This window comes from Oncorhynchus mykiss, chromosome 4 (genome assembly GCF_013265735.2).
Source record: "Oncorhynchus mykiss isolate Arlee chromosome 4, USDA_OmykA_1.1, whole genome shotgun sequence".
Classification (NCBI taxonomy): Eukaryota; Metazoa; Chordata; class Actinopteri; order Salmoniformes; family Salmonidae; genus Oncorhynchus; species Oncorhynchus mykiss.
In genome coordinates this window covers 9,282,191-9,308,862 of record NC_048568.1, presented here as the reverse complement: position 1 = coordinate 9,308,862, position 26,672 = coordinate 9,282,191, and the positions used below count along the sequence as shown (strand labels likewise).

Below are 26,672 nucleotides of genomic sequence, written 5' to 3'. Positions count from 1 at the left end.
GTCGTGATTCAAATAATCAAAGCTTGATGAGTTGATTAATAGAATCAACTGTGTAGTGCTAGGGCAAAAGGACTGAGTTTGGGAAACCCTGGACTATAGCATAAGACTCAAACCCTTGTATGCCCTTACTTTTCCCTGTGTCATTCACTCAGAACCACTTTGTGTACAGTATGGTGACAGGCAGAGCAGTGCCCAGCTACACAATAATTTGACAGCCTCGATAACAGTGTACATCATAACATTCCAGATATGCCAATAATCAGTCAAGTGTTTTGGTAGAGGTAAATAGTCAGTGGGTACAAAGAAAAGTTCTGGGACCTACAGAGAGTAAAACATTTCTAACCAAAGCATGCAATGATATACATTTAATGCAAATAGTCTTTAGTCACGTGCAAAAAAAATATGGTTATTTTCTTTTTATTGATAATAAATAGAAAAAATGTGATGCATTCCTGATGTAACATAACAAAAAGAAACAAATGTGAAACAAATGTCTTCAGTTAGTGGGTGATTTACTGGCCTTTCACATGTAATGCAGCTACCCATACAAAACAAAATGCACTGTCAGACATTTCCTTTCAAACTAAAATGGATCGCAAAAGTTGTCATATGCGTAATATGAACAATAGAAAACTGCAGTATCTTTTACCAGTTTTATTAATAAAATATCCTAAGAACAGTAAATTACATCTGACTTTCAACCTTCCCTTTCAGTTCATTCTGAAGAGAGTTTTGGGAAGAGCTCAGATAATATGGTACTTCTGAAATGATTGATCAAGCAACCCAAAAGCTTGGGGTCCATTTCTTTTTAATAATAATTTCCACAGGAAACCATGATAACATTGTGAAATGAATACAAAAATCAACATAATAACCTTTTAAAAAAAGCTCAGTCACACAATAGAAATGTTATTGCACAATAGGACCTCTTGCAGAGTAACAAGCCTCAGTACTACTCCTCTTCAAGTCTATTACATTTCAGACAAGAAACATAAGACATTGATTTTCTGATGCTTTAATAGGAACTAACTTTTTAGAAAGTTCTGTTGTTTGCAAGTATATTATATATATTTATTTTCTGTCTGAGTCCTGGGGGGCAGCTGTTGCCTGCTGGGACCTATAGTCTTGCCCCTGGCCCTGGGGGCCAGCGCCGGGCTGGGGGCCCACTGAAGAGTCATGGCCATGTGGGACCTGTGGCTGCATAGGGAAGTCTCTGGGGCCAACATGAGGGTATGGGGCCACCCCAGGGGGCAGGATGGAGTGATCAAGTGGTCCATAGTGCACGTAGGTATGTGGGGGTCCCATGGGTCGGGCCATAGGAGTGCTGCCGGAAACACCTAGGTAGAAGGAAAAATGAACAAACAAATTAAATATAACACTGTAGTACCAACATAACAATAGTATTTCAGTTGTGGTTAGCGATGCGAATAACAAAGACTCAACTTGAGATAAAAGCTGGGGGCCAGAATTCACCACCTACCGAATGGGGGAGGCACCGGTTCATAGTGAGAAGGTGGAGGAAGGTACCGGTTGTGTGGGGAAGGGGGACTGTAAGCACCAGGAGTTGGACGCCGATGTCCGGGTGGTATCAACGGGTGTCCGTTAGGCGGTGGGGGTCCAGGAGGCATCATGCCTGAGTGTCCGTTGTCTGGTCGGTACACGGGAGGCATGAAGGGTGGGGGAGGAGGGATGTGGTGGCGTCCGGGAATGGGACGGTAGCAGAGTCCGGAGGGATGGCTGATGACTGGTCTGAGGGGGCCGGGTCTTGAGTCGGGGGGGGGCCTGATGGGAGAGACCAGCAGGGAGCCAGGACCCTGAGGTCGAGTGTTCTAGAGGAACAACAACAAAAAATATTAAAACAAAGAATAGCAATAGGTCCATTGTACTTGTAGCCCTGCTGCTGGCACCAACAATGAGAGTCCCTTTCATCTGATTCAAACAGTTTCGTTAGGTTAGAACAAAACAAACAATTATGCACTGGTGAGAAAGACAACAATATCCCACAATAATAAGTCAAGTTACACAGTCCCACAAGAATCACACAACCAAGTGCTACACACCGATTCAGAATCAGGACCGTTTCCACAAAGCATTAACCTCAAAACACACACAGCTTTAAATGATAACACATTTGAGATATCCATCATGTAGTTGTGCTGAAGTTATGGCTTTGTAGAACAGTGTCACCAATTCATTCAGTGGGGGTCAGAGGGAGGGTGGGTGTTGTAATATAGGGAAAAAATAAAAAGGAGCTTACAGACGGGCCACGGGGAGCGGCAAAGGTCTTCAGACTTCAATGGGACTAGGGCGGCAAAAGGCAAGCAGTTTTGCAATTGTCGCCGTTCGTGGTACTCACTCCAGTGAGCTGCGGCGTTGGCTCTACGCTCAAGGCTTCAAAATATGCATGGTTGACCATTGAGCAGAGTCCATCTCGCCAACCAACCAATGTTTTAAAATCACAACCGTCGAGCTGACAACAACCGAGACCGCTGGCATCTACACACAGTAGGCAGAAATGTTCAGTTTACCGCAGCCCGTCTGTAAGCTCCTTAAAACAAGCAACCACGCATGTCAGACTCCAGCCAGCAATGTTAAGTCTGACAACCCTGTGAAGCCACTACCCAGCTGACTGCCACTCCAGCCACTGATCCACGGCTGGGGTAAGCATGCTCACACACACATCCACATCCCTGCCACTGCTGCCTCCAACATAATACTCACTGCCTCTGGTTTCTCTGTGGAGGCCTGGGCCTCAGCCTGTGACTCTAGTGAAGCGGTCTGTTTAGTGCAAACACACCCACATGATGGAGGAACAGGGGGGAGAGATGCCCATAAGACCGTAAGGACTCACGGTGTTTTGTTGAAACTTTCCTTCTCTAGTTCCATGTCACTTTTTCCCTCCTGACATTGTTACGTAATAAGGAAGTAAATAACCTGTGGACATTTTCAGTCAATTTGAGACACTTACCGAGCTGCCCAGATCGCTTGGTGAGGATGTACTTGGGGCCATGGTGTCTGTGGAGGATAAAAAGGGCAGAATGATTAGAGGAGATTTAGGATAAGGGCTCGATTAGGGATAATACCACATCAACCCTCATTGACAAAAAATACAATCCCTACCAGGTCTAGAAGCCACTGGGTGTTTGTGGTCAGGAGGGTAACGGCCGCGAGGTCGTGGTCCTGTTGGACAATAAATACACGGTGATACATCAACGTAAAACGTCAAATCTTCTAGAATGCTAACCTTGGCTCTCCTGGTTGTCATTAGGCACCTGACTCAAGACCACGTTACTGGTTCATGCTACCATCTATTTATAGCAAAGTCTGGTCTATTTGCAGTCCGAGGAAAATGTTTGGTCATGTCATGGTAGGATATTATTCTTCCAGAACTAGAAGTACCAGTACCAGAATATTTGAGATTCTTCAAAGAAGCCACCCTTTGCCTTGATGACAGCTTTGCACACTTTTAGCATTCTCTCAACCAGCTTCATGAGGTAGTCACCTGGACTGCATTTCAATTAACAGGTGTGCCTTGTTAAAAGTTCATTTGTGTAATTTCTTTCCTTCTTAATGCATTTGAGCCAATCAGTTGTGTTGTGACAAGGTAGGGGTGTTATAAAGATGGTATTTTACCAAATAGGGCTAAGTCCATATTATGGCAAGAACAGCTCAAATAAGCAAAAAGAAACAGTCCATTACTTTAAGACATGAAGATCAGTCAATCTGGAAAATTTCAAGAACTTTTAAAGTTTCTTTAAGTGCAGTCGCAAAAACCATCAAGCTCTATGATGAAACTGGCTCTCATGAGAAACGCCACAGGAAAGACCAAGAGTTACCTCTGCTGCAGAGGATAAGTTCATTAGAGTTACCAGCCCAAATAAATGCTTCAGAGTTCAAGTAACAGACACATCTCAACATCAACTGTTCAGAGGAGACCACGTGAAGCAGGCCTTCATGGTCGAATTGCTGCAAAGAAACCACTAAAAGGACACCAATAAGAAGAGACTTGCTTGGGCCAATGAACAAGAGCAATGGAGATGAGACTGACAGAAATCTGTCCTTTGGTCTGAAGAGTACAAATGTGAGAGTTTTTGGTTCCAACCTTCGTGTCTTTTTGAGACGCAGAGTAGGTGAACGGATGATCTCCATATGTGTGGTTCCCACCGTGGAGCATGGAGGTGGTGTGGTGTGATAGTGCTTTGCTGGTGACACGGTCACCGATTTATTTAGAATTCAAGGGACACTTAACCAGCATGGCTACCACAGCAGTGGTACGGCATCCCATCTGGTTTGCGCTTAGTGGGACTATCATTTGTTTTTCAACAGGACAATGACACAACACACATCCAGGCTGTGTAAGGGCTATTTGACCAAGGAGAGTGATGGAGTGCTGCGTTCGTGCTTCGTAAGTGCTTCGTTTCTGGCCATTTTGAGCCTGTAATCGAACCCACAGATGCTGATGCTCCAGATACTCAACTAGTCTAAAAGGAGGCCAATTTTATTGCTTCCTTAATCAGAACAACAGTTTTCAGCTGTGCTAACATACTTGCAAAGGGGTTTTCTAAAGATCAATTAGCCTTTTAAAATTATACACTTGGATTAGCTAACACAACGTGCCATTGGAACACAGGAGTGATGGTTGCTGATAATGGGCCTCTGTACGCCTATGTAGATATTCCATAAAAAATAAAAAATAAACTTTCCAGCTACAATAGTCATTTACAACATTAATGTAGACACTGTATTTCTGGTCAATTTGATGTTATTTTAAATGGACAAAAAGAAATGCTTTTCTTTCAAAAACAAGGACATTTCTAAGTGACCCCAAACTTTTGAACGGTAGTGTATATTTTAAACATAAAAATGTATGGAATGCAGTAATCCCACAAGGGAAAGCAAAGGCTGAAGCTTTTGTAACCTAACGAGTTCCACACACAACAGCTGAACACAACAAAAACTCCACCATAATACTGAAAGAGCAAGAGGCATGCAAGAGCGGTTATTCCAAATTGTGAAAGCAAACGGGGGCATAGGAGCATTCTGGGTCGTCTGGACACGCAAACACAGGTGAGACAGATGGTAGTAGAGGGAGAAAAGATGGCAGTGAAAGAGACAGGAAAGAATGTCTTTGAAAATCAGAGAGGACGTAATCAGAAGACAAACATTAGGAAGAGGAAAAGGTCAGAGGTGGGTACCAGTAAGGAGCAGGATGAGAGCAGTAGGAAGAAAAATAAGTGAATTATTGAAACACCACAGCGGAGCTAAAGACAGGGAAAAGGAAAGGTGAAAAAGAAAGCGGGGAGTCAGGGCATACAAGGGTGAACAAGGGGGGTTTGATTGGCTGAGGGATGGTACTGCTCAGCCAATCAGCAGGGCCAAGGCTGTCCGGGCCGGGGGTTCAGGAGACTCCCGATAGGGCTCGTTCCTTCACCCCACAGGGGGGGCACCTGTGAACTTCTATCATGAGAGGAGGGGGAAGGGGCACCTCCACTCACAGATGAGGGACCATACTAATCACCTGTATAGCAAAACCATTTAACAAAACACTGTCAGTCTCTCCACATTGGACCAGCTGCAAGGAATACAAATCAAAACCTCAGGAAAACATGCATTTCAGAGGGTGGAAGTCAAACAGCAGATGGGGTATCAGACAGTCAAAAAGTCCAAGATCTAATTTGAAACGCAGTCACAGCTGATATCCAACCGACAAGACAATAGAAATGTCCAGGAACGTTACAGAACGTTCAGATAGAAATATGATTCTCTGTCCTCAAGAATAGTGTCATATCAGCCCTATTCATTTCATTTCTATCTGCAAGATATGTTCTGACAATTTTGCCTTACTGAATGCAGACGTGCCAGTCGCCAGCACTAAATAACGTGAACTGAGGATTGGTTCTTACCTCGTCGGAGAGGCATGGGAGCCATCCCAAGGGTGGGCTTGAACAGAGGCCTACGGAGCTCATTCAGCTTGCTGGACATGGAAGTCAGTCTAGGGTGAAAAAAAGAGACCAGGCATTTAGATTCTCAATACTGTACCTCCAAATCTAGACTAATACAGCTTGCAAAACTGTGACCAAAACACTTGCATTTGTGGCCCTTCGACTTGGCAGTGCAACCTTTGGTTCACAATGCTTCTCTTTTTACTTTACTATTATGACTCATTCAAAAAGTAAATGTGATATTGACCAAAAATTAACCAAATGAAAGGATTTGCCTGTCTCCATTTTGGGTGAGCAATAGGTGAGGTGCGCATTCTAATTAGCACAACCATATGACCGCTGCTTAAAATGCAATTCGGAAAAAGGCCGTTTGCAAAGCAGCTACTGTTGTTCTAGTTACAGAGAGGAGAGTCACAGCTTTCTGTAAGTATACAATGACATTTCTCAGCTCTCAATATGGAGCTCATGGCACCACTTAACAACCGGAGTAGGCTATGTAGTACATGGTTTTGATGCGCCGGTGGAGTGCACCATTTGCAGTGAATAGGGCTACATCCAGTAGCCTGGACGGGCCTAGTGCTGGAAATCTTTTGTAAGACATTACATTTGCTAATAAATTAGCTACCTAGTAATATTAACATATTTAGAGTTAGCAATCTAGATAAGTGTGTTGAGTTTCCACTTCCTCAGGTGGTGAATAATATAGCCTAGGTCAAGCTGTGTAGGCAGACATATTGGATCCTAATTGGACAGCTTTCACATCAAAATACCAATCATGCATTCCCTGGATGTGTTAGAAGAAATATCTTACTTTTTGAATCCTAGAATACCATCTCAGTTCGCTTGTCACTGGAGAAAAAAAATATTCTACTGGCTACTGTTGATAGTGAACAAAAAAGAAAGCTACAAAGACAACTAGCACTCGTCTTGGCTAGCCTACTGTAGACATATTGAACTCTCCTTCAAAAAGCAGTCTGTCTTGATTAAGGGACAACATACTATTTTTTAAATGTAAAATAATATTTTACAGGCTTACTTTAGAAAATACATTTCCGCAATTCTAACAAACAGAGCAATGTCTTACATTGCAAAATTATATCATACAGCTTTTTAATATATCATTAATTAATAACCAAATGTAGCCTATTACTAGCTGAATAGAGAGAGAAAGCATGCATCTCAATGGATTTATAAACTTCCACTGACAAAAAAGTCACATTGCACCCTGAGTAAATCTATCCAAATCAATGTTAGAACTCAAGGGCATGCTAATGTAAAGATGGCTAGTCATTATTAGCCTGGTTCTGTATGGAATGCAGGTACATTATGGGACACAGGTCAGGTCATTATATCCGTGCAGTGGCGAAAAATGTATGCAACCAAATCATGTGCTGGTGCCATCAACTAAATAAGCCTTGAGCCCTGCATTGGTATAGCCCAATTGAGTCTGTTGTATTAGTGTTGCACTCACAAGTTATGAAGGTGAATGTTTTCCTTCTTCTCGTTGAACATAGCTCGCTCTGCGGCGCGTGCAATCGCCTAGAGAGAAGGAATAGACATTTAAAATCTCCTGTTTTGGACTAAATTCACCTTACAAATGACTGGCCAAACAGAATACTTTTAAAAAAATGTCCTGATCCTAATGTATGTGCCATCGATGGGGGTTGAGAAATGAGACATGTTGTTTCTTTAACAAATGGACTAAAAAAAAGTTGTATTGTACAAACCCAGTTCTCGTGAGATTTCTGCTCCTGCTTAATGATCTGGGCTTTGTAGGACTTCTCGGTCCGTTTCAGCTTATCCTGGATCTCTTTAACGCGCTTCCTACACACCTTGACCTCCTCCTCTAGGGCCTTGCTGTCCACCTTCGTCAGCCGGTCTTCCTTGTTGGGGCGCTCAAACTCCTCCTTGGTCAGCTTCCTGTAAATCAAACTCTACTTTAAGTCCATTTGAAAACCTCAAACCTCACAGTAAAAGAATACAGTAAAAGACAATGATTTTTTATTTTTTTATGCTGTGGAACCATGGAGAACAAACCCTACTATAGTATTAATGCATGAACTGCACCACTTCTGATTCTACTTACTGCTGCAAAGCGTTCTCCTTCTGCTGGTACATCTCAGTCATGATGTCATTCTTCTGCTGCAGGGTCTTGTACTGGTTCTCCAGGTGGTTCTTGTCACTTTTCACCAACAAGATGTCATGCTCCAGCTTCTGAAATTGCTCTGTGGCGAAAACAAGTTGACAGTGTTGAGAGAGAAAAGGTAGTGATGCATATCAAATTCTAGTTGCTGGGACATACCTTCCAGCTCTTTCCTGGACTTCTCTTCGTTCAGCAGCTTGGTCATGAAGCGATCACGCTCTTCCTCCACAACAGACAGAGTGGTCTGGACCTGTGGAAAGTTCTGCCAACAGTTAGTGCAAGAGTTGACACACTTCTTGGTTCTGAGCACAAGTTTTACCTGCCTTCAGGTACACAGAAATCTGGGTCTGTTCAAGAAAGAACTCAGTCTTACCCGAGAGACGACCATCATTTGCTTAACGCGGTTTTGGATGATGGTCTGCTTGTCTGAAACAAATAATAGTAAACACAGTGACACGTTTCAGGAAAGTAGGCGTATGTACCGTGTCAATAATTCACAGGAGAGGCATTTGAATGTATAACTATCAAAATGCGTTTTCTTTTTTGCAAAATGCCTTCTGGTATGTGAACTTCCATGTGCCTTAATAACAAACTTGTATACCATCCGTAAATACGAGTACAAATGGTAAACTACGAGCCGAGTTAGTTTAGCCACAGAAAAAGGAAGGAACCTTCCCTCTAGTCTTGATTGGCTGAGATAATGGATGAGCTGGACGCGCCATGAAACGAGTTCGGATTGGTCTGCCATGTAGCACGCTTTGGTCTATAACATGAGCTTCTCAGTATGTGTAAGTAATCCTTTCTAACGCAGCTTTTTTGAAAAGATGCTCTCCACTTTTAGGAGGACCAAGTTTTGAAATCAGTGGACTGTCCGGTGGAAGCAGAGTATGATAGCTAAGTAGATGGAGAAAATTCTGTGGTTTGATTGCAAATATGCAGAGGCAGTCGAAAATAGAACACATTGAAGGCCGTTGTATTCTGGAGACAGGTGTTTTATACATCTTCAAATTAAGGGAAACTATTTTCAGATATAAGTTTCTAATTGTCAGAAAGTCGTTTTCTCATTGCAAAATAAAGCATATTGTTAGCTAGCTAACGTTAGCTGGCTGGATCGCCAGCTAATGTTAAGTGATTGATCTGTGTAATAATATTATTCATATCGCAGACGCATTTGCATTTCTAGTTATAGCCTAATGTTAGCTAGCTAGGTTAACATTGAACTAGTTGGTTAGTTTTAGCTACCAGGGGATTCATCCAAGGTTGTAACGTTATGAGTTTGGATTATGGTTAATTGTTTAGCTAGCTAAACAAAAGTCTCCACTATGCAAGTAACCAGATTTTATTTGATATGTGTGTGATCACCAGAGACGGTAATATGTGAAGAACATGACCTGCATAAAAGTCCAAATTAGGATATAACGTTAGGCCAACGAGACACTGTCCAAGTACTAAAATTCTCCAGTAGAATACCCTGCTTTTACTTCGTCACACGAATATCCGTAAGCTATTTTCTTAATTTGTATATAATGATTTTGTTGTGAGTTTATTTTCCTGTAATAATGAATACTAATTAGCTAAAGTTAAGACCTTGTCAGGTATATGATATGGTCATTATTTGAACTGGCTAGCCAACTAACAAGCTAGAAACAAACCAAACCAATGTTTAGAAATGTTCTTGGTTTGCTAGATTTTGGACCACCAGGCTGCTGATGTCATGCGGCCTGTCGTTTTTGTGATTCGATTTTCTCTTCATAATAGAATGTTCATGTCACCGCGACAACTGTCTACAGACATGTCGATAGACGTAGTGTAAACCAGCCTTTAGTCTTGAAATCTTTGGTTGTTTAGTACACGACCTCACATGTGAATCCTTAAAGAGATGGGTGGGGCTAAGGTTAAAGAGGGTGTGAACAATGCTGAATGGGTATAGACAAAGAAGAGCTCTCCAGTATGAGTTACAAGCTTATTAACTTTCAAAGCAGAATTACTTTCCCATTGTTCCTCAACTGTAGTGTATGAAATACCATTTTGTTGCTCCAAGTCTCTACCTTAATCCAATGTAAAAAACGATTTAAAATTTTGCTACATAAGACCAAATCACATGACGGTATCCTAATCAGAGAAGGCTGGTGGGAGGAGCTATAGGAGGACCGTCTCACTATAATGGCGTAAACGGAATGGAGTCAAGCACACTGTTTCCATGTTTTTCATTCCATTCCAGCCATTCCACGGAGCCCGTTCTCCTATAGCTCCTCCCACCAGCCTCCTCTGATTAGGACACAGTGTCAGGTGACTTACCGTTAAAGGCTTCCCCGTTAGCCACAACTCCACCTTTCAGGTCATCGCAGGCCTCCAGGTCTCCTAGCAGGTCAGACAGAACCTGCCAGAGAGGTTGAGAAGCACCAATTGAGACACTTTTCCCCTGGAATCAGTCAAGAAGTATTTTTTTTGGAACATAATAAAGGTGACATGTTTCTTTGTCATCAAGGTGTATTTGAGAAGGTGTGAACAGGAATTGATGTGTGTAACAATATCGTAACGTGTAAAAAACAAACCTCAACGTTGTGGTCCTTTTGAACGAGGGAATCCTCCAGGTCTTTCTGAGACTTGTAGTAGACTTTGATCCGCTCTCTTGTCTCCCTGTGCTTCTCCTCCCACAACTTGGCAGCATGGTGCAGCTGTAACAAGGAAATGAGGTCATAAGGACGGTGCTATGCAGGCCTTGCATGGCCAATGAGTCCTACACAATGTCTTGAGGCTTAAATTGTGAATCGTTGTTCCATATTGGTACTCACCGAGAGGTTCTCCTCCTTCAGGGTGGCAATATCCTTCTCCAGAACCTGGTGCTGGACATTCCGGGCATCTTCACGGAGCTTGACTTCATCCATCAGAATGGTAGACTACAGATTCAATGATAAGGATAATTAAAAGGAAATAAACACTTTACATTTGATTGTTGCAATGTTAATATATTTGACATATTTTCATTGGGCATGTTCACGTATATGACATATATACCTTGGAGAGTGCGTCCTGGGTCTTCTTGCTGTGCTTCAACTTCTCAATGGTTTTGTCCATTTCGGACATCTATGGGCAAAGATAATGATAAGCATAATGACAACCATCTTTCTCTGTGCTCATCAACGAGCCATCCTATTTAGGATAGTAGCTGGCTAATAGTAGCTGCCTATGCTATCTACATCACGAAAGCAACTGCTCTCTAGGGTGTCTCTTTCTCTCTGTGACTGCCCGCACAAATCCAGGTAGCTGTAATGGATTGTGGTCATTTTAGTCAATTACCACATTTTCTGCACCAAACTATGTTGAATATTTATTTGCCTGTTGAAAACTACAACGTCCCAAAGTTTGTGCTTGATTTGATTTCTCTCTAGAGAAACGGCACATTGAGCTCACACAATAAACTAACTTAATGGGATTCAAATAATTGAACCGACGTCAGAGAATTGGTTGTTCTGAAACATTTTAATTACAGCCAAATCGCTCAATACTACTCACCATATCTTCATGTTTCGCAGTGTTGGCCCGCTCTTTGTCAAAGGATATGGCGAGTAAGTGATTTTCCTCATCCAGGCGCTCATTTTGTCTCTCCATCTCTTGCACAATATTCTATTGGATAGAAAAAGAAAATGCGTAGTCAATTTAAACACTATGGAGAAGAAAACAATTATAATAAAACATTAAATAATTGTCAGCATGACAATGACATGTGATCAAGATAATATTTCTCAGAGACACCTCCAAATCCTGGATCTTCTCCAGAGATAAAGTGGCAGATTTTTCAGGCAGCTTTTGATTTTCTTTAAGTTCTTCGCCCTAAGGGGAACCCAGTAGAAATATACTGTCAAAACATTATGTCCCTTAATTCACATTGAACTCAAAATTCTGGATCTTAGTCAGTGAAAAGTCTCTGCAACTTACCCGTTGCTGCAGTTCAGCGACCTTTTGGAGTATCTCCTTCTTCTCTTGTTCAAGCATTTTCATCCTGTCCACCAGCTCTTTTTCAGTAGCTAATAAAATACATGACGAGAATATGAAATCAGACATGGTTTACACGTGACAAGGACAACAGCCTGTAAGCAATATGAATGAGGATTCACTAGGCACCCTAAATAGCCAGAGAGAAGAACTTACTTAGATATGACTTGCTTTTGACCTGTGAGGAGGAAAACAAAAAAGTGGCAGCAAACAGCCTCCTCAATGGTAGCATACAATACATCATAGAATAACATAAAGCAATCAGAAATTATGAAAGCGGTAACTGTGCAACAACGACTTACAGATAGAATGCTCCTCCAGAAGAGGAAGCCGATGACCCCGGCACCTGCAGTGACCAGCACGGGTTCACAGAACACGCTGTAGAAGTCTGGACCTGACTTCCAGTGCTCTGGCAGGCTGGTGACCATCTGGGGAGAGACAGGTCCAATCAGTATTACGACAGCACATGTCAGGCTTAGCAAATAAGTTGGGTAATAGTTGGCCTGAGATGACAGAAGAAAATAAGTGATGTTAAAAACATTGAACTAAACCATCAGGCATTCCAATGTTCCGTTTAAAAGCATGGCTAATGGATATCCCAATGAGCACCCTCTAGGTCAATGTAAAGAGGCATATCTTCAGATCAAATCAAGGTGGGTTTAGAAATAGACATAGACTATAACCTAGTTGTTGATCAAAATCAATAGAGAGAAGATTTGCCTTGACCTTATGTAATCAATTGGGATTGGATTGGCCTGGGGTCCTAACACTGTCCATCCATGGTGACCTTTGCACAATACAGAACTTCCATCGCAGTCTCTCAGTGAAATTCAGGGAATAGCTAAATGAATCACCACAGAGTGGATCTAACTAACAAGCCTTAGGCCTATGTGGATTTAGAGTGCAAAAGATTGCATCATGTAGCCTTTCACCCTGTAAAATGGCCAATAAACAAAACAGATGATTACATAACATATCACTAGACATGAGCCATGTGTAGATTTGAATGGCATGTAACCTCAGGTGATAGTTATGTAAGGGGAAGCTGTCAGAGCAAAATTCAATAACTTGAAGGCACCTCTCGATCTGACACCCAGATACAGGAAGAACAGATACTGCTAGTCTGGAAAGTGAGCCATTTTTTTTAATGAGGAAGAGGACAGGCAACTTCCACTTCGAAAAAAATCGAAACTAAGAGCAATCAAGTGACCCATTCTAGGCTGCAACTATTTGGGAAATGCATTAGGTATTGTTGGACAAAATCATTCCCCAAGACAATGAAGTTGCTAACAAGATTCAGTTTCAAATGTAGCTAGCCAGCCAGCCATATGGCGGCCTAAGACTTGACTTACCAGCTAGCTACATTGTAGCCAACAACTTGCATATTGAAGTACAAGACAGTACAAGACAGACAGTTGATCAAATTCTGTCATCAGGGGCAAAGTGGGTAATGGGGTTGTTTCTTCCGAATCCATCGCTACTGTACGTTACTTTGACAGTTGAGCTGGCTATCAAGTTAGTTTGGCTTGTGACTTGCAATGCAAGTCGTTTGCGTAAACCCGAAAATCCTAATTTCACCAACTGATCAACGTTGTCAACTACTGGAGAGGATCCTTCATCGTGGTTCTATTTACCCAGGAGAGGACAATATGTACCTATCTTTCTAGCTACTATAACCTAAGCTTGAAGGTTAGCTTGCCAATGCTGGCTCTGCTTCGCCAACAACATGTCTACTAGCCTCCTTTTAGAGTTCTGAACGCGATTACTCTACGCAAAGCCTGGTAAAACGAGCGGCGGGATCATTTATATCCCACTCAATAAGCAAAACACCGGCTGTGGACACTTAACTTCAGCCTACACTTCACTAGAACACGTCTACAAAAAAATGGGAAAGGATCACTGAACCTGGGCTGCATTCAGTACGTTTTTACGTTCTGGAACGTTTAATTTAACGGAAACGGTGCTGTACTCAACTACCAGTTGAAAAAAAGGGGAAGGGTTGGGTAACGCTGTCAGCATGGCAAATGCCCCCCCAAATAAAAATAATACATGCATTGTCCCAGCAATAATAAAATAAGTATGAATACTTGAGTCCTAAGCACTACATGCAGGCAATTAGTCAATTACAATGGAAAGGAAAGCCCATTCACAAGAGAGAAATACATGAAGTAACTTACCACAACACCATATATTCCAAGATACTCATAAAACAGGGTGATGAGACGACCAGATAAAATTAGCACTGATACGAATGATGAACCACTCTGCTCATCTTCATGGAAATCAGTGACAGGAGGTGACTCCAGAGATCCTGGAAATACAGCACAAGCAAATTAGGTTAATGCATACAGTTTACATCTCACCACAATTTCAAAAGTAGGGAAATATAATGAACCTGAGGGAGGGTGATCCATGTCTACGCTAAGTCCCATGTCCAAGGTATTTTCCAAAATAGTTTGAGGGCCCCTCTGGATTTCTTCTGGAGTTTTAGAGCTTGCCTGATTGTCTTTGTTTCTGTTCAAGTACCCACTATCCTCATCAATGCCCATATATGGTATCTTGTGACTATCATGGGCAGGCTTCTCAGGTGCCTTAGTCTCTTCACCCGTCTCTGTCACAGTGAGGTTGTCCTTGTCTATGTCCTCCACAGACTGCGGGAATGTCTTCTCTTCCTCCGCATCATCAGACATATCCACATCTTTTGAAACATTCAGAGAGGTGCAAGCAGTGAGTAAATGTTCATGCATTACAATCTAACTGTCATTGTCAGGAAGTGTATTTGTTCTGTCAACAGATTACTATTTACTTTGTTGTACTTCTTGGGCATTTCTTAAATACAGCTTATTCTGCAAACCAAATCTCCAGGCATTATTATCACGTCATTAGCAATGTAATGAGACTTTCCAAATATTTATTTAACAAAAGTTTTTAATCCTCCTATACTCTGACATGAACATAAACTGAAAAAAATATATATTACCTGTGTCAGGGTGTAGTTGACTGCCCACTGCCATGGGAGCACTGTTTCTGGCCGTTGAGTACTTCTGACTCAGGGTGAACACCAATTCCTGGAAGTCGTCCAAGATGGAAGCTTCCTCAACAAACTCACCAGCCTCCTGCTGCAGGTCAGCGATCTCCTGGGCATCCAGCATCCTCTCAATCTCATCCAGGATTGGGGTTTCAGAGGCTTCCAAAATGGCTTCCAGCACCTTTTCAATGTCCTTACTGGTGTTTGTCTGGGACAGCCAGGCAGCCTTCAGCTCCAGGTCAGAAAACAGGAACTCCACCCTAAAGAGATTCTGAAGACCTAGAATCTTTTGGAGGCGCTCCATATCCTCCTCCTTGAAGTGGTCTCGCAATAGTGTCAGCCTCAACACATTGTCACTGTATTCCGTCTCCTTGTTTGGAAGGGGATCCAGAACTTTATCTTTAAGTGAGGGTGTGTGGCTTTCAGCATCATTTTCAGTCTCATGCACCTCAGGTTCTATGTCAATAGCCTCGCCGTGTTGGACCACATCCAACACATCACTGGATACAACATCGGTTTGTGTATAATTATTGGGTTGCTCTGACCCAAATTCAGATAGACTTTCTGTGTCATTTTCATCAGTGTGCTCAGTTTTGGATGAAGACAATACCGCATTTTCATCCTCTAGCAACTCTTCCTCAATCTCTTCCCCCACTAGGTGTATTGAATCATCCTCCTCTATGGGGAGTTCAAGATGGCTCTCTTTCACCATTGTGTTTTTACTTGGATCCGGGATCTTCTGGTATGGTTCTCGCAATAGTCTAAAAAGCTCTGTACCACCCTGTTTAAATGTATTCTCTACTTGTGAGAAATCTATTGACTCCTCTTTTTGTATGGGGAGTTCTTCAACAGCTTGTTTCAGCTCTAATTCATTATTTTTACTATCAAAGTCTGAGAGCATGTCTGTCTGTGAGAGCTGTTTAGGGACTGGGCTGTCATCTACTGTAAGATTCTCTGCTAAAGCCTCAGTGTGTCCTGCCTCATAAGCAGGAGGTGTTGAAGGTTCAATGTCAGCTTCTTCAGATTCATCCTCAAACTGCAACATCTGAGAATCCTCATCGGGTACTTTGACAGCATCCTCACTGAAATTAGAGTCCGCAGGTTGCTCAAAGATTAGCTCAGAGGAAGTAGAACAGCCAAATGACTCCTTGGGTTCTTCAATTTTGGGAGGCTGCTCTGGTGTAATCTCACCTTCGTCATCCTCCTCATTTTCCTCTGAACTGGCAACATGAGCTATTCTTTCCCCACCACTGACAACGTTAAAAACTGTATCACCAAATGCAGACCACAGGTTATTGTCCTTGGAGTCCTGTTTCTGTGTATGAGGTACCTCTGATAGACTGTCTTCCTCATCTGTATGATCAGATTCCAGAATGTTCTCGTGTTCCAAATTAGAACTTTCTTCAGAAAAAGCCAGCAATGGAGTTTCCCTGAGATGATAATCACTTTCCTCATCCTGCTGATATTCAGTCTTGTCACTTTCCTTATCATATGGAGTCACCTTCCAAGTGTCCTCATCATTGGAAGTGACAGCATCAAAAGTTATTCCAAGTGTGGTTTTTAACTCCGGAATAGGTCTGCCTTCTGAAAAACCATCAGGTGCATTTTCTAACTCAGGATCATCTTTGGATAGAGGTTCTGAGGGGGTTTCTTTGATCTCACCTTCCTCTGGTTCAACAACACTGTACGGCACAGAGTCCTCTGTCCTCTGCTGATCTTTCTGAAGGTAATCTTTGATCCTCTCAGCTGTGGTCTCAAGTACAGTGTTATATTCCACTCCCTTTGTGTCAAGAGTTTCAGGGTGAGGCAGAGAGGACTCTAAAGCCTCAAAATGTCTCAGATCATCATTATCTAGAACCTCTACAACCTTATCAATGTCCTCAGGAACATCCCTATCAATCTCATCATTTTCTAACAATGTCACTTCAGGTGGAGGCTCATCCACTTCCACCGTGGTGCTCTCAGCACTTTTGTTAAGGTAAAAAGTCTCTGTGGTTACTTGCACAGATTCCTCCTCGTCTGTTAACAATAAAGAGGAACCTAACAGTGAATCAATGTCATAACTGTCAAACTTATCGTGTCCAGTGTCAAAGCAAACAAAGTCGGTTTCCTGAAAAGAAAAAGAAAACATTGTTTGAGTCATACTACCTATTTCAGAAAGAAGTTCAGTCATTCCAGATAATGTTTTAAGCGATGATGCATTGGCAGTAGTGAACTAGGCCTACATCTATTTATTGACTTACCTCAGCAGGAATCTCCAATTCTTTTTCAGTGTATATGTGATTGATTACGAGTTGGTCCTTATTGAAGTAACCAAAGCGGTTACCAACCTATTGTAAGAAATGGAAACAAAACAGAGAATGAAACATGTTAACAAAACAGAAAAAGCTTCAACATTCCTTCTAGACTGCAATGTTATCACATAAAGTACCAGTAAGAAAGTTTGGACACACCTATTCATTTAAGAGTTTTTCTTTATTTTCTACATTGTAGAATAATAGTGAAGACATCAAAACTATGAAATAACACATATGGAATAATGTAGTAACCCCCAAAAAGTGTACAAAAAATATCTAAATATATTTGATATTCTTCAAAGTAGCCCAAATCAAATCAAATTTTATTGGTCACATACACTTGTTTAGCAGATGTTATTGCAGGTGTCGCAAAATGCTTGTGGTGTTGTTGAACCAGGAATGCTTTTCCAACAGTCTTGAAGGAGTTCCCACATATGTTGAGCTCTTGTTGGCTGCTTTTCCTTCACTCTGCGGTCCAATTCATCCCAAACCATCTCAAATTGGGTTGAGGTCGGGAGATTGTGGAGGCCAGGTCATCTGATGCAGCACTCCATCACTCAAAAAAAAAAAAAACACACAAAAAGCCCAAAACAGCCTGGAGATGTGTTGGGTCATTGTCCTGCTGAGAAACAAATAATAGTCCCACTAAGCACAAACCACATGGGTTGGCGTATCACTGCAGAATGCTGTGGTAGCCATGCCAGTTAAGTGAGCCTTGAATTCTAAATAAATCACAGACAGTGTCACCAGCATAGCACCCCCACACCTCTTCCATGCTTCACGGTGGGAACCACACAAGTCGAGATAATTTGTTCACCTACTCTGCATCTCACAAAGACACGGCAGTTGGAACCAAAACTCTCAAATTTGTACTCATCAGACCAAAGGACAGATTTCCACCAGTCTAAATGTCCATTGCTCATGTGTCTAGGTCCAAGCAAGTCTCTTATTATTATTATTAGGGTCCTTCAGTAGTGGTTTCTTTGCAGCAATTCAACAATGAAGGCCCGATTCACACAGTCTCCTCTGATCAGTTGATGCTGGGCTATGTCTGTTACTTGAACTCTGTGAAGCATTTACTTGGGCTTCAATATGAGGTGCAGTTAACTCTAATGAACTTATCCTCTGCAGCAGAGGTAGCACCGGGTCTTCCTTTCTTGTGGCAGTCCTCATAAGAGCCAGTTTCATCATAGGACTTGATGGTTTTTGCGACTGCACTGTTCTTGCCATAATATGGACTTGGTATTTTACCAAATCTTCTGTATACCACCCGAACCTTGTCACAACACAACTGGCTCAAACGCATTAAGAAGGAAATAAATTCCACAAATAAAATTTGAATAAGGCACACCTGTTAATTGAAATGCATTCCAGGTGACTACCTCATGAAGCTGGTTGACAGAATGCCAAGTGTGTGCAAAGCAGTCATCAAGACATTGGATTCTTTGAAGAATCTAAAATATATTTTGATTTGTTTAACACTTTTTTGGTTGCTACATGATTCCATGTGTTTTCCAAAGTGTTGATGTCTTCACTATTATGCTACAATGTAGAAAATAGTACAAATAAAGTAAAACCATTGAATGAGTAGATGTGTCCAAACGTTTGACAGGTGCTGTAATGAAATATTAACTCATACTTACACTCCCTGCCCATATATTTGTCCTTTGGCTTGAGAGTTTATAGTAGACATATATAGTCTCTCCTTTTTTAAATGGCAGAAACCGACAGTCTGGTCCGGTGAAATCGCTAAAAGCTTTCCCCCGGCACAAGAGCACTGTGGAGAGGAATGATTCAAAGATCAGTTGTTTCACCCTTACCAAAGATTTCAGCCCATTACCTCAGCGTCCACCCTTTGTGCCCCATGCACAATCAGGGCGTGAATAGAATACAAATCACTAAAGTAAGCCTTGTTTTATCTGCTTTTCTTTTTACAGAGCCATAGTATCCAAAAGGAAAGCCAAGCATTAAGGGTAAATAGAATATTGTTTTTGTCTTGATAAGGTAGATGTAAAAAGAGAAGAACTTGCAAGCAGAGGGGTTAATGACATGCCAGTATTTTATGTCAACAATAGCTGGCTTTATAGCTAACCAGCCCTATACACCATCTTTGCTTCCTAAGCCAACAGAATTTTGATATATTTATGGTCCATTTAGTAAGTAACTATAGAGGTTGATTACAATCAAGCTAACATCTCTTATTGTGTGTAGCTAGCTAGTTAGTTAAGAAGACTGCCAGATCAACTGGCAAGTTGTCATGTAGCTAGTTAGTCAATGTTCACAAGTTTGGAGTAGCTATGGGCCCTTGTGTGGCTTTGCCTTTGGTTTCAAAATATATAGGCCGAAAGCGTGTTTACATTGTGCAAGCTACTAACGTAGTTACTACAGAAACAGTTGTTGTAGTTCCAGAATTTGGCAACTAGTCAGGCAGTAGCCAACACAGGCTAAGACTTCGCTTCGGCTACAATTAAGCAAGCTAAGGTTACAATTAAGCAAGCTTAGGTTACAATTAAGCAAGCTTAGGTTACAATTAAGCAAGCTTAGGTTATTATGTATTTGTATTTATAACTTCCCTTTGAAATGACAACACCGGTCAAGCTAGCTAGCTATGGAAAGATGGAAGCATCCTGAAAGTTCGCTTGAGTTCAGCGCCAAGTACTTACTACTGCATTCCTCGTCTGCACAGCTTTTGAAGTCGGAGAATCTCCCTTCGACTGCGGCTTTGGATATGAAATTATGAATAAATAAAATAAAAATATATACGTAAGAAACATTTACAGCCATGTTGGTAATTGGACTGGCTGGTTCTGCTGGAGCATGAACAGATGAAGCCTACACGTCGGAAAATCCAAGGCTGGAACAATTCGTAGGATGTTGATCGTAGAGGCAAATATCAAAATCTGGGAAGATAATGTCAAAAATAAGAGCAAGGACATGAAACCAGAACGCAGAATAAAAGCTTCTTATTGCGTCACAATACAAGTTCTGATTCGGGTTTATCACGTATTTGTTGGATAGAACTAAACCGTCCACAAGTTTACTGACAAGTGAACGCAATATCCCATTTTATTTGACGATCTGACTACTGCAGATTTATTATGATACATCAAAAGCACATGTTGATTGTTTTGGTACCCAGTGCCTGAAAAACAGAGAGGATGTGACTCACATTTTCAGGGTGGGCTATAAACTACATTTATATTAACTTGTAAAAGTCAGAATTGATCAAATAAATGTTAATACAAATGCCTAGTTGCTGGACGAAGCTACGGGTTGGCGATCCAGTTGTTTTTGTTTCACCCGTTATCAAAATAGTAGCCACTCCCACCCGACTAGACTACAATCACCCCATTAAACCTGAGGACATAATTTTACTCATATTTGGGAGGACCCTCAATGACCGTAATGATCCAAGCTGCATGTCATTGCCAATGAAATGACAAAAAAAAGCATTGCAACAAATTACAGGCCTATACCAAAGACAATTGATTTAATTACATTTTTTGATTTAACATTTATCTAGGCAAGTCAGTTAAAAATAATTTCTTATTTACAATTACGGCCTACCCCGGATAAACCCGGACAACGCTGGGCCAATTGTGCGCTTCCCTATGGGACTCCCAATCACAGCTGGTTGTGATACAACCTGGAATCGAACCAGGGTCTGTGTAGACAGAAGCTGTTTTTCAGTCTCTCGATCTCAAGGCAATCAGACTGCGAAACATCACTAGCACATCAGAGGCGGCTGCCTATAGACAAAGATTTGGAATCACTGCCAATTTTAGAAATGGATCACTGCCACTTTAATAATGTTTCCGTATCTAGCATTACTCATCTCATCACGAACCAGCTCGAAGTTCGTAACAAAAAGGAGACAAGGTGGAGATAAGGAATAACAAAATATATTTATTAACTGAAGTAAACTAAATACAATTAACAATGTTGAGTGTTTGTGTGCATAAAGGTGATAATGAAGTGTGTTGAAAGGTACCAAAGCAACCAAACAGCCACAAAAATGCCACAACCAAAATCTATAAGTGTGCATGCATGGAGAGTCTCCCCAATGAATGGGGAATTGGTGCATTTATCCGGGGACACACCCGGGCCCAGGTGTGTCCCATGTCGCTGACGACCCTCCCAGCTCAGCCCGCCAACATCCTAATAAGGAAAACAAGAGCAAAGCGAAAGAATACGGCAGACAGAGCAGGAGGGTCGACACAATATGTATAAACTGCACTCCACACTATTCTACGGTATCTTAGGTCACTTTTCAATTGTGTTTACATATTGCATCACACCATCTCATATGTATATACTGTATTGTATTTTATAAATCAAATAAAATGTTATTAGTCACATGCGCTGAACACAACCTTACAGTGAAATGCTTACTTACAAGCCCCTAACCAACAATGTAGTTTAAAAAATATGAATAAGAAATAAAAGGAACAAGTAATTAAAGAGCAGCAGTAAAAGTACAGTAGTGAGACTATATACAGGGGTACCGGTACTGAGTCAATGTGCGGGGGCACTGGTTAGTCGAGGTAATATGTACATGTAGGTAGAGTTATTAAAGTGACTATGCACAGATAATAACAGAGTAGCAGCGGTGTAAGAGGGGGGTGGGGGTGGGGGGCAATCCAAAAAGTCTGGGTAGCCATTTGATTAGATGTTCAGAAGTCTTTTGGCTTAGAAGCTGTTTAGAAGCCACTTGGACCTAGACTTGGCGCTCCGGTACCGCTTGCCGTGCGGTAGCTGAGAGAACAGTCTATGACTAGGGTGGCTGGAGTCTGACAATTTTTATGTCCTTCCTCTGACACCGCCTGGTATAGAGGTTCTGGATGGCAGAAAGCTTGGCTCCAGTGATGTACTAAGCCGTACGCACTACCCTCTGTAGTGCTTTGCATTCGGAGGCTGAGCAGTTGCCATACATGGCAGTGATGCAACCAGTCAAGATGCTCTTGATGGTGCAGCTGTAGAACCTTTTGAGGATCTGAGGACCCATGACAAATCTTTTCAGTCCCCTGAGGGGGAATAGGTTATGTTGTGGCCTCTTCATAACTGTCTTGGTGTGCTTGGACCATGTTAGTTGGTTGGTGATGTGGACACCAAGGAACTTGAAGCTCTCAACCTGCTCCACCACTACAGCCCAGTAGATGTTAATGGGGGCGTGCTCAATCCTCTTTTTCCTGTAGTCCACAATCTCCTTTGTCTTGATCACGTTGAGGGAGAGGTTGTTGTCCTGAAACCACACGGCCAGGTCTCTGACCTCCTCCCTATATAGGCTGTCTCGTTGTTGTCGGTGATCAGACCTACCACTGTTGTGTCACCTGCAAACTTAATGATGGTGTTGGAGTCATGCAGTCATGAGTGAACAGGGAGTAGAGGAGGCATCCCTGAGTCGCCTCATCACTGTTGACTTTGAGACTGGTGTTTTGCGGATACTATTTAATGAAGCTGCCAGGTGAGGACTTGTGAGGCGTCTGTTTCTCTAACTAGACACTAATGTACTTGTCCTCTTGCTCAATTGTGCACTGCAGCCTCCCACTCCTCTTTCTATTCTGGTTAGAGGCAGTTTGGTCTGTTCTGTGAAGGGAGTAGTACACTGCGTTGTACGAAATCTTCAGTTTCTTGACAATTTTCTTGCATGGAATAGCCTTCATTTCTTAGAACAAGAACTGACGAGTCTCAGAAGAAAGCCTTTGTTTCTGGCCATTTTGAGCCTGTAATTGCTGATGCTCAAAAATACTCAACTAGTCTAAAGAAGGCAATTTCTGTTGCTTTCTTAATCAGAATAACAGTTTTCAGCTGTGTTAACATAAATGCAGAAGGGTTTGGTTGCTGATAATGGGCCTCTGTACGCCTATGTAGATATTCTATTAAAAATCTGCCATTTCCAGCTACAATAGTCATTTACAACATTAACAATGTCTACACCCTATTTCTGATCAATTTGATGTTATTTAAAAAAAAAGCCTTTTTTCAAAAACAAGGACCTTTCTAAGTGACCCCAAACTTTTGAACGGTAGAATGTGTGTGTGTGTGTGTGTGTGTGTGTGTATATATTCCTTACTTAGATTTACATTTATTTTGGGTATATGTTGTGAAACTGTTAGATATGATTTGTTAGATATTACCGCACTGTCGGAGCTAGAAGCACAAGCATTTCACTACACCCACAATAACATCTGCTGAACACTTGTATGTGACCAATACATTTGATTTGATTAGTGATGCAGCTAGTACTGAGATGCAGTGCCTTAGACTGCTGCGCCACTCGGGAGCCCTTTCTGCCTATTCTCAATATCTCAAGTATTGCCTTTATTGGTTAAAATTATGTTTGGTGTTTGGGGTTTCTTGTGCTGTGTGACACGTTCCTCACCATATTTACCTTTCACTGCATTTCTCCTCCCCCCTCTGTGTTTGGTGTTTTTGTATCAATTAGTTCAGTCTGACTGTTGCACTGACTTAAATTTGTGCGGTCATCATCATCTCCTATTTCATTACATATGGGTGACGACCCAACGGATTGGTCAATTCAACCTATTCCTCAATCTGACTAACAAAAATGAGGCTAAACTTGAGGCTGAGGCTGATTAACAAAACCTCTATTCTTGTCCCACATATTCCTAAGATTTTTGACACTACGTTTATTAGTGACAATTGTTTTTCCAATTGGCCTTTGCAAGGTTTTGGCAACTTCCTCACAAAATTGGAAACCACATTTTTCATTATGCTGCATAGTGGAATGTATTGCCATTGAAATATGATGACAATCCCAAAATGCATTTATGTCCCCCCCCACCACAAAATTTGAGTCTTAAGTTTCTGATCATTCACAACATCCGTGCCACCCCCATACAATTTATGCTTCAGATTTGGTGGTTCAACAGCCTTAATTTAATTTATCATCCGTTGTGTAAAATTATTCTGATTTATGCATTTATCAGTACTGTCAATTCCACAGTTAACCCTCATCACCCCAGACAACAGCGTCACTATCAGTACAGTCAACTCCTACTTTAGCACTAGGTCCACCCTTACCAGTTCTTCCACCAACACCAGACCTCTGCAGCGTGCTCCCTTCCCTAATTTATTATATTTTATTCCAGTATATTGTTGTTAAATCATTATTATATAGGTTAGGTCTATGGATAGTACAGCCTATAATTGTCTGTGAAACAGGTAGGCCTACCTCTTATTTATTAAATAGGCTCGAACACAAAGCCCTCTTGTTATAAAGTCAAATTAAAATGAAGACCCTAGTGAGTAATCCCAACCCCACTTCATTTCAGCATTTAGAATAGTTTTTTCAATGTAAGCCAATATGTAATTTATAGGCCTATAGCGCAGGGCTAGGCAACCATGGTCCTGGAGTGCCCCAGACACTTCATGTTTTTGATTTACCAACCTGGAACAGCGGGTGTGTTGAATTTAGGCAATCATTGAACTGATCAATTAGCTCAGTTGGTCAGATGTGGTGCCTAGTTGGAACAAAATCCTGTAGTTCTTCCTGCACTCCAGGAACAGAGTTGCCTATCCCAGCTACAGAGCCCCAAAGTGGCGATGTCATAATAACCAAACAGGGAAATGGTTCCAATCGTTTTTCCACCATTCATTTTTCCCCTTAAGGAATTTTAGAAACACTTAATAAGGGCTGTGTTTCGTGTCATGAATAAATATAGGTTAATGCCACTTTTCTACTATTACGTGGGCGACTTTTATTTTTAAAAACGACTTCCTTGACCCGGAAGTACTTTTTTTGTGTCGCTGATAAGATGCTGTTATCGTGCATGGTGTTTGGCGCAAATTCACACTTTTTGCTAAACAACCTACATCAAATATATGTGTTATATAAATAATCTAATATCAAGCATTACTAGCAGGCCAATGCTCTGGTTAAACCGGATGTCCTCAGATAACCCTGGGCCCAGTGTCCTCAGTCAAGTTTAGAGCCTACGTGCAATAACATGATTATCCGAAGGACACACAGCTGCCATCACACAAATATACTCCCCTGTAGACTACAAAGAACATCCTGCAACACTAACGAGCTTAGAGTGCCAAACTATCTCACTGACATTGACCCTTGCATGCACTCCTGCAAAGACAGGAAACACCTGAGCCTAAAGCAGACATTACCAGTCCCTAAATCCACGCTTCCTTGACACACATACATTTCATGAGCACTGTACACTCACACTCTACCCCCCCCCCCCCCTACTGGTCGGGTGCCAAGAGCAAAGGACTTTGCTGTGCACCAATGGGGCTCCTGCTCTGGGTAGAGCAGGCCCGCCTCCAACTCTTCAGGACCAGTCAGAAGACCAACACGACGAGACTCCACCTACATTATTCTGTGTAGACATTATGCTGTAAACTCTGGCTAAGGACCCCTTTCTGGGCTGACTCCTTCTGAGCCAAAGGGATAGGGTCCGTGCACGTTAAACTGCAGGACAAGATATCTTTTGACTCAATAAACTGCCTTTTTGCTAAACTTGATTACACTCTGTCTAGCGTCCATGATTTGGTCTCACTCTCCTGTTTTACAACACTAACAAATTGGTAGCAGAGGATGGTTATTCTTCCTGAATTAGATCCACGATAGGTCGGTGTGAGAGGCGAGACAAATCATACGGTTCGAATCAGACGGAAGGATTGACCTGTAGTCTAGGAGACTTTCAACCGTTCGACTTGCCTCAGGAAACTGATCAGAGATCTCAACCAAAAGGTAAGCAGAGCCTGTTAAATCAAAATCTGCATATTGTATCTTAGCCTACAACCAAATTTTGATCAGTAGTACTGAGGGTGGGTATGAATCGTTGCTAAAATTGATACTAAACTGTTGAAGGCATAGGTCAAAAGATATCTTGTGCATAATATAACTTTTTATGATTTTGTTAATGTGAATAATTGATCAACTGAAATCTGCATAGAAAACCGTCCTATTTATTTTTTTAATAGGTTGTGTATGAAGTGAAGTTGAGTAGTAGACTGAAATCTGCATAGAAAACCGTCCTATTTTTTAATAGGTTGTGTATGAAGTGAAGTTGAGTAGTAGACTGAAATCTGCATAGAAAACCGTCCTATTTTTTAATAGGTTGTGTATGAAGTGAAGTTGAGTAGTAGACTGAAATCTGCATAGAAAACCGTCCTATTTTTTTTTTAATAGGTTGTGTATGAAGTGAAGTCAGGTAGAATTAATATAACCAGATTATATTGATTTTGAGTGTCTTAAAGGACAATGGGGTGTAAAATGAGGGGAAACT

At 41.6% G+C, this 26,672-nt stretch overlaps 1 protein-coding gene across 4 annotated transcripts; it reads right to left on the bottom strand.

Moving 5' to 3' along the window:
- Positions 1-641: 641 nt before the first annotated feature.
- On the bottom strand, positions 642-20,728 carry LOC110522037 (transport and Golgi organization protein 1 homolog). 4 transcript variants are annotated; one of them, XM_036975581.1, is made up of 27 exons: positions 20,576-20,726; positions 20,070-20,306; positions 19,050-19,183; positions 17,353-17,439; positions 16,623-17,219; positions 15,062-16,592; positions 14,477-14,779; positions 14,259-14,392; positions 12,384-12,509; positions 12,238-12,259; positions 12,025-12,113; positions 11,842-11,919; positions 11,602-11,712; positions 11,104-11,172; positions 10,881-10,985; positions 10,641-10,763; positions 10,384-10,465; positions 8,459-8,511; positions 8,245-8,347; positions 8,029-8,167; positions 7,670-7,862; positions 7,414-7,481; positions 5,904-5,992; positions 3,121-3,180; positions 2,969-3,015; positions 1,481-1,829; positions 642-1,337 (listed from the first exon to the last, which is right to left on the bottom strand). In XM_036975581.1, the coding sequence occupies exons 2-27, from the start codon at positions 20,188-20,190 to the stop codon at positions 1,072-1,074; spliced, it is 5,079 nt and encodes a 1,692-aa protein (XP_036831476.1). In that variant the 5' UTR covers positions 20,191-20,306; positions 20,576-20,726; the 3' UTR covers positions 642-1,071. The 4 variants fall into 4 exon arrangements, with proteins under 4 accessions (XP_036831476.1, XP_036831477.1, XP_036831474.1 ...); XM_036975582.1 differs by having other exon boundaries at positions 14,477-14,749; positions 15,062-17,219; positions 20,576-20,728; XM_036975579.1 differs by having other exon boundaries at positions 15,062-17,219.
- Positions 20,729-26,672: the final 5,944 nt, after the last annotated feature.